This window comes from Gymnoscopelus microlampas (genome assembly GCF_963454915.1).
Source record: "Gymnoscopelus microlampas genome assembly, chromosome: 6".
Classification (NCBI taxonomy): Eukaryota; Metazoa; Chordata; class Actinopteri; order Myctophiformes; family Myctophidae; genus Gymnoscopelus; species Gymnoscopelus microlampas.
Genome location: NC_139943.1, coordinates 489,192 through 501,973, shown reverse-complemented (window position 1 = coordinate 501,973; position 12,782 = coordinate 489,192). Strand labels below are relative to the sequence as shown.

General features: G+C 43.6%; 2 protein-coding genes across 2 annotated transcripts in view; both read left to right on the top strand.

Annotated features, from left to right (window-relative positions):
• kcnq1.2 (potassium voltage-gated channel, KQT-like subfamily, member 1.2) overlaps positions 1–12,782 on the top strand; it is a gene marked incomplete at both ends in the record, with an annotated part of 592,759 nt that overhangs the window by 230,090 nt on the left and 349,887 nt on the right. The window lies entirely within an intron of this gene.
• Positions 1–12,782, top strand: part of pparab (peroxisome proliferator-activated receptor alpha b) — a 79,157-nt gene that overhangs the window by 41,823 nt on the left and 24,552 nt on the right. Inside the window, exon 3 of the mRNA XM_084060409.1 lies at positions 5,250–5,413. Within this exon, the coding sequence (XP_083916535.1) occupies positions 5,250–5,413 (164 nt within the window). The remainder of the gene's footprint in view (positions 1–5,249; positions 5,414–12,782) is intronic.

Genomic DNA, 12,782 nt, shown 5'->3' with positions numbered 1-12,782 from the left:
AAAGGAGCAAAAGAAGAACCTAGCTACTTTTGAAAGAACAATCTGTACATTGAAACTACATATATATGGGGTAAACATTGAAAAACGGCAAAAGCAGCAGATCTACAAGCTCAAAACGCGCTGTGTTTTGAGCTTGTAGATCTGCTACTTTTGATGCTTTTGTGTGACGCTGTAGTATGATAATTTACAAGGAGAAAAAATAAGTTAAAATATGGAGATAAGATGTTTCTGCCAGCAACAGCAACGATATTACAGCCATTACCTCTGCTTCCGACTGGCTCTCTCTCTCTCTCTCTCTCTCTCTCTCTCTCTCTCTCTCTCTCTCTCTCTCTCTCTCTCTCTCTCTCTCTAGCCCTTCCCCTCCATCTCTCTCTCTCTCTCTCTCCCCTCTCTGCTCGCCCCAGAGCCGGAGAGGAATTCACACATTCCTCAGCCACCAAGCAGCACCTCTCAGGAAACATCCACTTTACTTGTCTGTGTGTTAGCCTCACAGAGCTGTGTGTTATGTGTGTTATGTGTGGTGTGTGTTATGTGTGTTGGCTGTGTGTTAGCCTCACACACACACACACACACACACACACACACACACACACACACACACACACACACACACACACACACACACACACACACACACACACACACACACACACACACACACACACACACACACACACACACACACACACAGAGGCTCAGAGGCCTGCATGCATGCATGGAAGACGCCTCACACTGATTTATGCTTTACTAGTGACTAGTTAGTGCACAGAGTGTTGCAACACGCATAGAGACAGAGGTAAACACTGAAGCCTCACTGATTGATGTTTCTAGTTCCCAGGGCCGGGCAATTAACTGACATTTAGAACCAGTAACCCACGTTAACCCATTAAGACCTGCTTCTACAAATGTCTTCTAAATCAGTTTGTTTAAAAGACTTGTGTTGCTATAATATCAGTGGTGTTCAAACTCTTTCATGTCAAGGACCACCCAGAATGATATGTATTTGTAACGTTATGCAACAAGCATTAGTAACAATGGTAAACATTGAAAAGTAGAAATAAAAGGGCGCTGGAGGAAGTCATAAGCAAGCAATGGACGGGATAAACCACACCATCATGGAACACGTGGGGTGATGTAAGAGAAAAGCCGGGGGCTAAGGTGTTTAGAGTTTATGGTTGTTTAATATAGTACCAAGTCCTGACGTCAAGGCTATGCCTCCTGAATGTTCCCATTCAGAAAAATTAACACTTTCTAAAAATAACTTGTATTAAAAAGGGTCCACTCAACGTTTACCAAGCATAAACTGCCTCTGGAAAAAGTACTAATAAAGCCAAAGAGTCCCTGACAGAACCCCGGACAACTTATTTCTTACACTAGAGGTTCGGTCCTCACACCTCCGTCGCACTGCCGAACCGACCGATATGTCTGAGTCATAGTGTCGGGGGCGCAATCGCTGAAAACGGGCCTGTAGAAACCAATAGACCCCTTATCAGACAACGTCACACTGATAAGAACCAGTATGAGCATGCAGTCCGGCACCAAATGAACCCCAATAAAGTGGTCACTGCACTCACGTGTAAAAATGCACCCCATAAAACGTTCAGAAGCTGTTTTTCTCCCAGTATGGAGGAAGAATGCTTAGGAGTTTTACTGTGATCTCTCGCTCTTCAAATATATAATCCTTGGTTTCTGTGTGAACAATAATAGCAATTCAAAGCAGTTGTCCCCCAAACCCCGCCCCCAGTGGCTGTCAGAAGAACGGAGGGAGCGCTCTATGATCATGGCACGAGAGCCTGCTTGGCTCGCGCAGCTGCAGCCCGTCGAGCCTAATTTATGCTCCGTTCCGCGATGGTGTCGTGCACAGAGAACGCGCCGAAAATAGCAGACCTCCAAGCTCACAATGGTCGCATCCGCGACACGGTTGTGAGCTTGTATGTCAGCTATTCTCATTGCGCAATGAAGTATATTATGTCTCACTAAGGCGCGCCTCACTAGCCAACACACAAGAGGAGGTTGAATGAACTGAAACCAGCGCTCCCCAAAACAACAGCTTTGGGGATCTGTTCCCCAAAACAACAGGTTTGGGGATCTGTTGGGAATTGATTACACTAGAAGCTCGCCCCCGCTACGCGGGGGCTCGCGTCTAGCCCGCGGCCACGCCCACGTAGCGCCCGCGGCCACTTGGCAACTCATATAAGTGGCGTAGCGTCATGAGGGTCAGTGGGGCCGTGGCTCGGTCAGTGAAGACCCTGTAGTGCGGATGATATGTGGCATAGAGGGGCAGATTGTAAATCCCCAGAGGAAACATCCGTGGGCTACCATTGGTTCAGCGATGTGTGCGGTCGCCCTGCGGCCCCCCCTCCTCCACCAATGTGCAGTATTGAGAGCCCTGACGTCACAACAATTGGAGCGATGGGCACTGCACTGTGGTTGGTTAGGGTACACCTAGGGCCCAGGTAGAACCCAGTTATAGCCTGCATGGGCAAACCCAGGTAGGACCCGCCTTGGTCCCACATAAACATGGGTAGTTGGGGCCCACCTAAGGGCCAGGTAGAAGCTACTTATAGCCTGCATGGGCATCGCAGTTGGGACTGAAGTGGATGCCGCTGACATTGCTGACATGGGGTCCATATGGTTTAGCCCACCTTGAAACCATATGGGAACTACGCTGGCATGCTGGCTGTAATGCAAACGCTGCATCATACCTGCAGTGTGTAGTTTGATGTTGTGTGTGTAGCAGATATACCTGCAGTGTGTAGATCAATGTCCATATGAAAGTCAATGCCCAGCAGTTTTTTTTTTCCCCAGCAGAGTTTCTAGTGTCTCTGTCTCTCTCTGGAAGAGGTTGCACATGAACTCTGCAGCCGCACTGAGGCGCTCCAACACAAACACTCTGACATTAAGCTGCTTCACACAACAAACATCAGCACGACGCTGCTGTTTGTCCAAAAGACACAATATCTCCTCTCCCACCGACGTCATGTGTTCATTTATCGACAGCCGTACAGACTCCTTTTGACACATTTTACCTCGTTTATCCAGCTCTCACTGACTCATCGGGCTGTTATTTTGCTGCGATCAAGTCAACGATGTGAGAGATTAGCTATCACAGACGGACGGACAGGGGGTGAAACATAGTCTTGCGCCATGCCTTTCGGCCTGGCGGAGACAATAAAAAAAGGAAAGTAAAGGAAATGAGCATTTCTGCAACAAAAGTAGTCAACAAACTATACTATGAAAACATGGGCCACATTGTCAAAGAATGTAAGAAAGAGGCAATCATGTAGAAAATAGCCGATCTACAAGCTTACAAAGCCTCTCAACGTGAGGCGTTTTGAGCTTGTAGATCGGCTATTTTCACAATATGTACTTGTGGAACGGAGTCAAACAGAATGGGGGGGGGGGTCCCCAGATCAAGTACCTTTATTTGGGGGGGGGGGGCGGCGTGAAAGGGTTGATAAGCACTGCTGTAATCGGAGCGAAATTATCTGAAATTACTACATGACCATAATGCAGCCTAACATGCGTTGCACGGGGCGGTCCTGCCATTACGTTAGTTACTGTAGTTGCTGTGGAGCTACATAGTTCTACAGAAGACACACACAAACATACACCATCTACAATGGACTAACTGAGCAGCAATATTGACATTCACCACACGAACGTGCATTGTTGACAAAGTGATTGCACAGCCGCTGCAGGCATGACAACCACGTTAGCGTTAGCGACATGGCAGCTATCACAGCGCCCTGTCCGTCGTCGCTGGGACTGACTGTCATGGCTACAGCAGTAACAGCAAGCTGTCTGCGATGCCATTGTCTGGAGACTGCTCTTAGCGTGACACGACCAATGAGAGTGAGCGCTGTAGTTGTTGCTAAGATACGGTGGCGTCTCTGCCCCATAGCTTGTAGATCTCTGACGCATGATTGGCGTAGGCTGCGTTGCCAGGTGTGACTGTTTGTATAAGCGATTTTGGGCTTATTTGGGTGCACTTTTGGGCTCGTTTCCATAGACCACGGCAGCGCTTATTTCTTTCCCGTGACCGCAAAAAAAGTGCAAAACGAACCATCCGGAAGTAAATTGCGAGATGAAATATATAGCACTTTTTGATTATTAGAGAAGGAGACACATGTGAAGGTTGAAAATGAAAGGTAGGAGATTATATAGTTTTTCATGAGGGATTTTTGTAGCAAGTTGTGAGAGAATTGGGCCACTCCTGTGGGCGGGGGGCTGATTAGAACCATTGGGGTTTGAAAGGAGACGCTCTCTGTTTGAGTGGAAAGATGAAACAGTCACCTGCTGTGCGTCCAGTCTCAATGTTGGTAAACAAATAATTGGTCTATGGCGTCACTTTGTCCATTCTTTTTTACAGTCTATGGTCGTGTCACATGTTTACGCCAAACAAAGCCCAGGGCCAAATACCTGTTCTGGTATTCCCCCCACCCCCCCACACACCCCCCCGTAACCATTGTACACCAATGCAAATATCACCCTCTGTTTCCAAGCTCTGGGTTGAATTCAGAACCGGACACCCACCATGGCAAGGCAGGCCTATATAAGTGTTAACACTGATCCCCCTGTGAATGTGTGCATGTGATTGGAAAATCAGCACATGAGGTGCACAGTTAAAATAGAAGATGTCATAAAATGATGCCGTCCATCACTAGTCGTGCCAAACAACATGCGCTGATGATGCCGTTACATTTCCATGCAGATGTCTGCCAGAGGCTTTACTTCATGCTATAGGCTCCTCCTACCCTCTGATCCACATGGCTCAGGAAACCATTGCTTCTACTTACTTACTTACCTCTTATGGCCCTGTTTTATACTTTGTTGTGTGATGGTGTCGTGCGAAAATAGCCGACCTACAAGCAATGCAACGCGTTGTGAGCTTGTAGATCTGCTATTTTGCAATTTTTTGATTATTATTATTATTAATAATTTCACAAACCACCCCTGTAGTGCGTGGTGAGACCAGCATTGTTTCTGCCCGGTTCTCCTCAGTGGCTGGAGCAATTGATCTGAATTTGCACCAGTACCATGTGCACCTAACAGCGAAGCCCGTTTTTCCATTTCACGCAATCTCAGCGGTTTATTCGCGTTTTTATGTAGTCGCCATGGTTTCGGGTTGCCAGATCATGTGCGCACATCCCCCCCACTTAATGAAATGAACTCTCTTCACACTGGGTGTGATTTTTACTATTATTATTATTATAACATTTTCACAATTCTTGTGTGTTTCCCCCCAGATGCCCTGACCCCGGCGTCCAGCCCCTCGTCGGGGGTCTACGGGATGGTGGCGGGCCAGGAGGACTTCTCGTCCACCTCCTCCTCCCTGAACCTGGAGTGCAGGGTGTGTTCTGACCGAGCGTCGGGCTACCACTACGGCGTCCATGCCTGTGAGGGCTGCAAGGTGAGAGTCCATGATGCTGGACCCATCCTTTACACATGGGACGTTTCAAAGGTTCAGAGAGCCTGCCATTGGCTCTTCAGTGGAACATCAGTGGATGTTATCAGCATTGTCACGGACAAAGGGGGGGATTTGCCAAGTGTGAAATGGTGCCAGGTGCAAATTGCCGTCATTTCACACCTGGCAAATCAGGAAAGACAAAGGGGGAAATACTTAAAGGTAGCTCTCCAACGCACAGATGTTGGGCCGACTCGGAGTGGGAAAAGCGTTGGAAAACATCTGCTGCCGACAAATCGTTGTGGGATGGCGTCGTTCCGTCGGTTCGGACCTATTCTGACCCGACTCAGTGAAACCGAACATGTTCAGTCTTTGGGCCGACTGGTAGAGCCGTGGGCGAGTGAAGAGGGGGGAGAGAGAGGGGTAAAGGTTTGTTCCGAGCTGGCTTCGGTGTTGCCAGATTCTGTGAGTGAAACAGTGACCAGGCCTATGAAAACAAGCCCAAAAGAAGCAATCAATTTCACCACTTGAGCCCTATTATATCAGCTATTTTCAAAACGTCATTATACTGCTATAGATGTGTGAAATATCTGTCCGTCTGTTTACAACTTAGAAAAGCTAATTTACAAAACCACAAAATATATTTGCTGTAGGCAAGGGCGCTTGGTATAAAGCTTTTAAAACAAATAGAAGCACTTTTCAAAATGTTGTCACTATAACACTTTTTAAGACAAATGGAAATTCTCTCTCTCTCTCTCTCTCTCTGTCTGTCTGTCTGTCTGTCTGTCTGTGTGTCAGTCACACAGACAGATACAAGCACAGACAAGAGAGAGGATTCACAGGCAGCTGTTAAGACCTACAGGTTAACCCTGGTTCCTGTCAGTCAATAATAATAATAATCTTGTCATATACAGCACTAATGATGTAGGCCATGCCACACAGAGACAGTGATGTTGTAACTTACTGTACTCTACTGTATAATCTCATCAGGAAGTACAGTACCACAGAGTTCAGTCCCAGGACCAGGTGTTTGATCATGTCTCAGTTAATTGTTTACCAGTCGAGTTGAAGAGAAACCTGAGGATGTTTTTCTCTCATTAGTCTCCACAGTCCACAGCTGTGGTTTTCACTGTGCAGCGTGCCTCCCATGGGATTTAGTGACAACCACACATTGTTATTACAATATAATACTGTACTGTACAAAACGTTGTAAATTATCTTTTAATTGACTATATCAGTGCTTTGTGTGATCTAATTTCACAATACAGAGACAAATTATTTACACTAAAATATATATATTTTTATATATACGTGTGTGTGTGTATATATACATATAAAAAGAAAATCATAGATCTAGGACACATTGTGAGTTTGTAGATGATCTCTTTTCACTACGAATACACAGCCTTAGGACACAGAAAGTTAGAAAATCACTGCACCAGTGGATAAAGGGATCGTGTGTGTGTGTGTGTGTGTGTGTGTGTGTGTGTGTGCGTGTGTGTGTGTGTGCGTGCACGCACTCATGCACAAGCAAACAAACAAACGTGCACGTGTCAGAAGACTGTGTCCCTTCTGGGCATGGTAGGATTCTGTACTTAATGATTAACAGCTGAAGAGTAGGGCAGGGCGCTGCACGTTCAGATAGCATTGTACTGTACAACTTCTATATTCAGTGGTGGAAAAGTAACTTGAGTACTTTACTCAAGTACTGTGCTTAAGTGCATTTTTTGTGGTACTTTGACTTTGCTCGAGTACACGTTTCCATAAAAAAAAAAAAAAAGAAATACTATATCATCATGATATAATATCACTTCTACTCCATTACAAATGTTGTACTTTAGTGAACTAGTCACTTTGTGCATTTAGATTATTACTAAACATACATGAACCATTTAAGCCTGATTTTATTTGTCTTTGGCTGTTCGAAAATAGCAGATCTACAAGCTCATGATGTGTTTCGCCGTGATGTGTTGTGAGCTTGTAGATCTGCTATTTTCAAAATAAGTTTGACAAAACAACAACTGTGTATTTTGTAACAGTGTATTTTTATATAGTGGTATTGCTACTAAAAACAGCTCTGTATATATTCTATCCAGGGAACATTTTTAGTCTTTTGAATAAAATTCCATTTAGTTTAAACTGAAACGTTTTAGTCAACTCTACTGTTGATTTATTGAACTTCATTTTGGCGCCTTGATGGTGTCGCAATGTCTGTTTTATGTTTGGCTTTGTGCCAAAAACAGCCGATATGCAAGCTGCAAGCTGCAAGCTTGTAGATCAGCTATTTTCGGAGTCTGACACCCACGCACAGCCAAGCATGTCTTAGTTCTACTGGATCTCTTGTCCACTATTCATTCATTTATTAACACTATTCCTCCTTAACATTTATTAACACTATTCCTCCTTAACATTTATTAACACTGTTGTTGTACAATTTTGAGGTATTTTTACTTTACTGGAGTATTTCCAATTTTCTCTAGTTAAACGTCTACTAGATCTCAGAGGCAAATATTGTACTTTTACTCCATTACAATTATTTGAAAACTTTAGTAACTGGTTACTACTGCAGATATAAATTATTATATTATAACACATACATTAACCCCTTTAGCCCTATTTAATACATAGGCTATTTGAAAATAGCTGATCTACAAGATCACAACGCGTTGCGAGCTTGTAGATTGTACGAAAGTAACACTGCATCCAAGTTTGTTGATGTACGTCATTGAAGCCAGAATGAAGGTGTGTCTGTTATTGACTTCTTCACGTCAGAACAAAGTCCACTCAGCCTGGATGAGCTTTTGTTATTGTAGGGTTAGGGTAGGGGTTAGGGTTAGGGTTAGGGTAGGGGGTAGGGGTTAGGGTTAGGGTTAGGGTCTTTTGTCATTGTAGCCAAAACTTTGAAAACATTTCCAAAAACGATTCAAGAATTCAGATTAAGACAAAAAAAAAACTCAGCTGATCTAAAAGCTTCACAACGCGTCACTGTGTTATTTTTGGAATAGGACTTAAGTGGGTTAAATAGATATCATTCCACCATGATGAGGCAACTGAGCATTGTGCATACTATAGACCATGTATATCTCTGCTGTCAGGCAGAAACCAGCTATGTCCAAAATATTAAGTATTCAGGAAATGCAATTCTTTTTGTTTTAAACAAGAACTTCAACTGACGCATCAAAGTTGGTATTGTGACTCTACGTGGGCCCCAGACCAGACATTGATAAACAGTGCTTTTAATCCAGGTGTCAGTCAGGTGTGTGTGTGTGTGTGTGTGTGTGTGTGTGTGTGTGTGTGTGTGTGTGTGTGTGTGTGTGTGTGTGTGTGTGTGTGTGTGTGTGTGTGTGTGTGTGTGTGTGTGTGTGTGTGTGTGTGTGTGTGTGTGTGTGTGTGTGTGTGTGTGTGTGTTGCCTCATCATGGGCCATGTCCACACACACACACAAAGCTTTAAACCTTTAGTTTCTACCTGCATGTGTCTGACAACCCAGTCATTTACAACCATGACGTTGGCTCGATAACCACAACCATGAGATATGAGTTCATGTTTACCGTGGTTTCAGCTACAGTATAGCTACAGTATAGCTCCGACGGAACCTCTCCCTCCGCTGTATAGCTCCGAGATGAGGTTCCTCGTTAGTCTCATGCCGTCTGTTTTCGAAATGGTCGCACATTTTCCACTTTACATGTTTCTTACCCCTTTCTGCACATCGTATCCAAAAAGCAAAGCATTTCCGCCACTCTCTGAGATGTTTTAAGTTTTAACGGACCATAAAAGCTATCCAACGGGTTGAAGAAAGTATTTAATTTGCCTCGGTTTTCATCCGGTTCCATAATATTTTGCATTAGAAGATGCAATTCAACATTTGACCAGTAGGGGAATCAGTAATGTTATCTCTATGGGCGCAACTCTTGCGCAATGTCTTAAAACCATGTAACCGGATGAAAACCGAGGCAAATTAAATACTTTCTTCAACCCGTTGGATAGCTTTTATGGTCCGTTAAAACTTAAAACATCTGAGAGAGTGGCGGAAATGCTTTGCTTTTTGGATACGATGTGCAGAAAGGGGTAAGAAACATGTAAAGTGGAAAATGTGCGACCATTTCGAAAACAGACGGCATGAGACTAACGAGGGACCTCATCTCGGAGCTATACAGCGGAGGGAGAGGTTCCGTAGGGGCTAAGCTACAGTATAGCTATTGGCCCAAACGTTTGAACATAGCAACAGTTGATAGACTGACGCTGTCGTGGAGCGTCAATAAACGCTCCGAGAGCGAGAGCTCTGCACTTGATATGGAGCTTGTAGAGTTTCTGCCTGACAGACAGCAGAGATATCCAAAAACTCTCTGAGGATAAACACGGCCCCGCCCCCTTACGCCTGTGTGGGCGGTGGGTCAGAGTCCAGTCAGATTGCCAACGTGGGCAGAGAGGACCGGGCCGGGTTTACCACCTCCAGGGCCGTGTTTACCACCTCCAGGGCCGTGTTTACCACCTCCAGGGCCGTGTTTACCACCTCCAGGCTATCAGCCGGGTCAAGGTGGAAGCCATCGTCTCAACAAGCAGCCAGTAGAGAGTATTCATTAACCCATTCAATACCGGAACGCATCTGTGTCATTTTAGATGTCTTTGGCTATTCAAAAATAGCAGATCTACAAGCTCATAGCGCAGCACCAAGTGCCGCACTATGAGCTTGTAGATCTGCATTTTTTTTTTAATCTTGAAAATGTGTGCAAATCTTTGAATATGTATTTTTTAAAGCAAACATTTGTAACTCAAATCTTTGCCTCTGGGGGTCCCTGGAACTAAATACTTTGACATGGGGGTCCCTGGAACTAAATACTTTGACATGGGGGTCCCTGGAACTAAATACTTTGACATGGTAACTAAATACTTGGGTTAAATGGGTTAAATAAAGGCCCCACTGTATATCTGTCTGAAGACCTTTGACACGCCAAAGGTGAAGCACATGTAGGCAAGCAGTCAAGCACACACGTGCACTGCACACACACACACACACACACACACACACACACACACACACACACACACACACACACACACACACACACACACACACACACACACACACACACACACACACACACACACACACACACACACACACACACACACCCCCATGCATGTGCAAAGAGTGGACAGAGATTCATCACTAATTGGTCCACCCAGTGTGTAAGTTAGTATTATGCGCACGGACACGAGCGCATGCACACACACACACACACACACACACACACACACACACACACACACACACACACACACACACACACACACACACACACACACACACTGTGTATTACAACAGATGTTATTTCATGTTATGATTATGATGATTGTTGCAACATGTGATGCAAGACATTATCTGTTTTTTATCAATGTTTTTATCTCTCTGTCTTTTATTTTTATCTCTCTGTCTTATAGATATCTATCTGTTTTTTTTTATATCTATCTGTCTTATCTATCTTATGGTCTCATCCACAGCGCTCTGTGTTACATTACATTACATTACAGTCATTTAGCAGACGCTTTTATCCAAAGCGACTTACAATAAGTGCAATCAACAAAGGTAGGGAACGAAAGCTACTAATCACCAGAGGTTATAAGTGCATTTTCTGCAATAACAAGCAACCAAGAGCATACCTAGCGCTAAGGTAAAAGTGCAATATATCAGCTACCTATTTCCTTAAACAGATGAGACAAAGTAGTCAAATGAGCAGGAGCTAAAAACAAATAATTGTATTGACTAAACAAGATCCAATAAAACACTTTAAAGGCAGGGCAGCAGATAACGTTTCATATTTACTAGGGATGTCCGATATTATCGGCCGATATTAGCATAAAAATTGATATCGGGAAAATATCGGTATCGGTTTTTGAAAAAACATTATTTTTTTTTTGCTTTATAAATAAGTTACAGGAGTTCTTACTGTATATGGTGTGTGTGATATGAAATTTGAGCTTACCCTAATCACAATAATCCCCGCATATATCGGTATCGGTTGATATCGGTATCGGTAATTAAGAGTTGGACAATATCGGTATATCGGTTATCGGTAAAAAAGCCAATATCGGACAACCCTAATATTTACCATTATCTAAACGTTTGTTATGTTTTGGGTTGGTGACCTTACAGCTAGCAGAATGCACATAACCCAGTGGTTCTCAAACTTTCTCATGTCAAGGACCCCCAAAATGATATGTATTTGGCAGCGGACCCCCATCTCAAAAAATATTGTTCCAGGGACCCCCCCAGAAGCGAAGATTTGAGTTACAAATGTTCGCTTAAAAAAATAAAAATATATATATTCAAAGATTTGCACACATTTTCAAGATTTTACAAAAATAGCAGATATACAAGCTCATAGCGCGGCTCATATGAGCTTGTAGATCTGCTATTTTTTAATAGCTAAAGTGTAAAATAATAGTTAAAGTGGTTAAAATGATTGTGACGCTATATTAGCTACTTTAGCTGGGGACCCCCTGGTATCCCCCCAAGGACCCCTGGAGGAAGCTTGTAGTTGTACAGCATGCTGTATGTAATGTCGGCCTGTAAATGTACATCGTAAAAAAACAGCTGTATTTGCAACGTCCTGGAAACATTTCTGGAAACCATTCGGGTTGTCGGGCGGATTTTAACTGTTCAAACGGCTGCTTTTCAACATTTGTATTACATTAATGTTGTTTTATGACAATGCACAAACTGTAACATCCACTCTGTCGGGTGGAAACCTCATATGTGCAAAACTGTCACTTGGATTCAAATTCAAAAATAGCAGATCTACAAGCTCAAAACGCGTTTCAAGCTTTATAGGATCTGCTACTTATGCTTTTGTGTGACGCTGTAGTATGATCAAGTAGGACGTTCATTTATGAAAAAACACAAAAGGTTATCATATGGAGATAAGAGGCTTCTACTTTATTAGAATTTACAGCATTTAAACGTATTCTCTGTTGCCCTGTCTTTAAACCCTGTATTCTTTGTTGACCGGGCCCCCCAGGGGACTATCATTTGTTCCCCTCCTACACCAAATGTCACCGCCCAATATATCCGGACAACAAGCTCACTTGTGAACTTGTAGATCTGCTATTTTCGCCTAATGCTAGATAGATCTGCTATTTTCGCCTAATGCTAGGGTTCATTTGTTGTGTCATGTGACTAGACACGTCACACATATCTAAAACCATTTTAAAGATTTATTTTTGTCTTTTATGCCTTTATTGATAGGATAGGACCGTAGGCTGACAGGACATGGGGAGAGAGATGTGGGGTGACCTCATATGTCCAAAACTGTTACATTTCAGGATGCAAATTCAAAATCAGCAAAATTAGCAAATCTACAAGCTCAAAGCGCGTC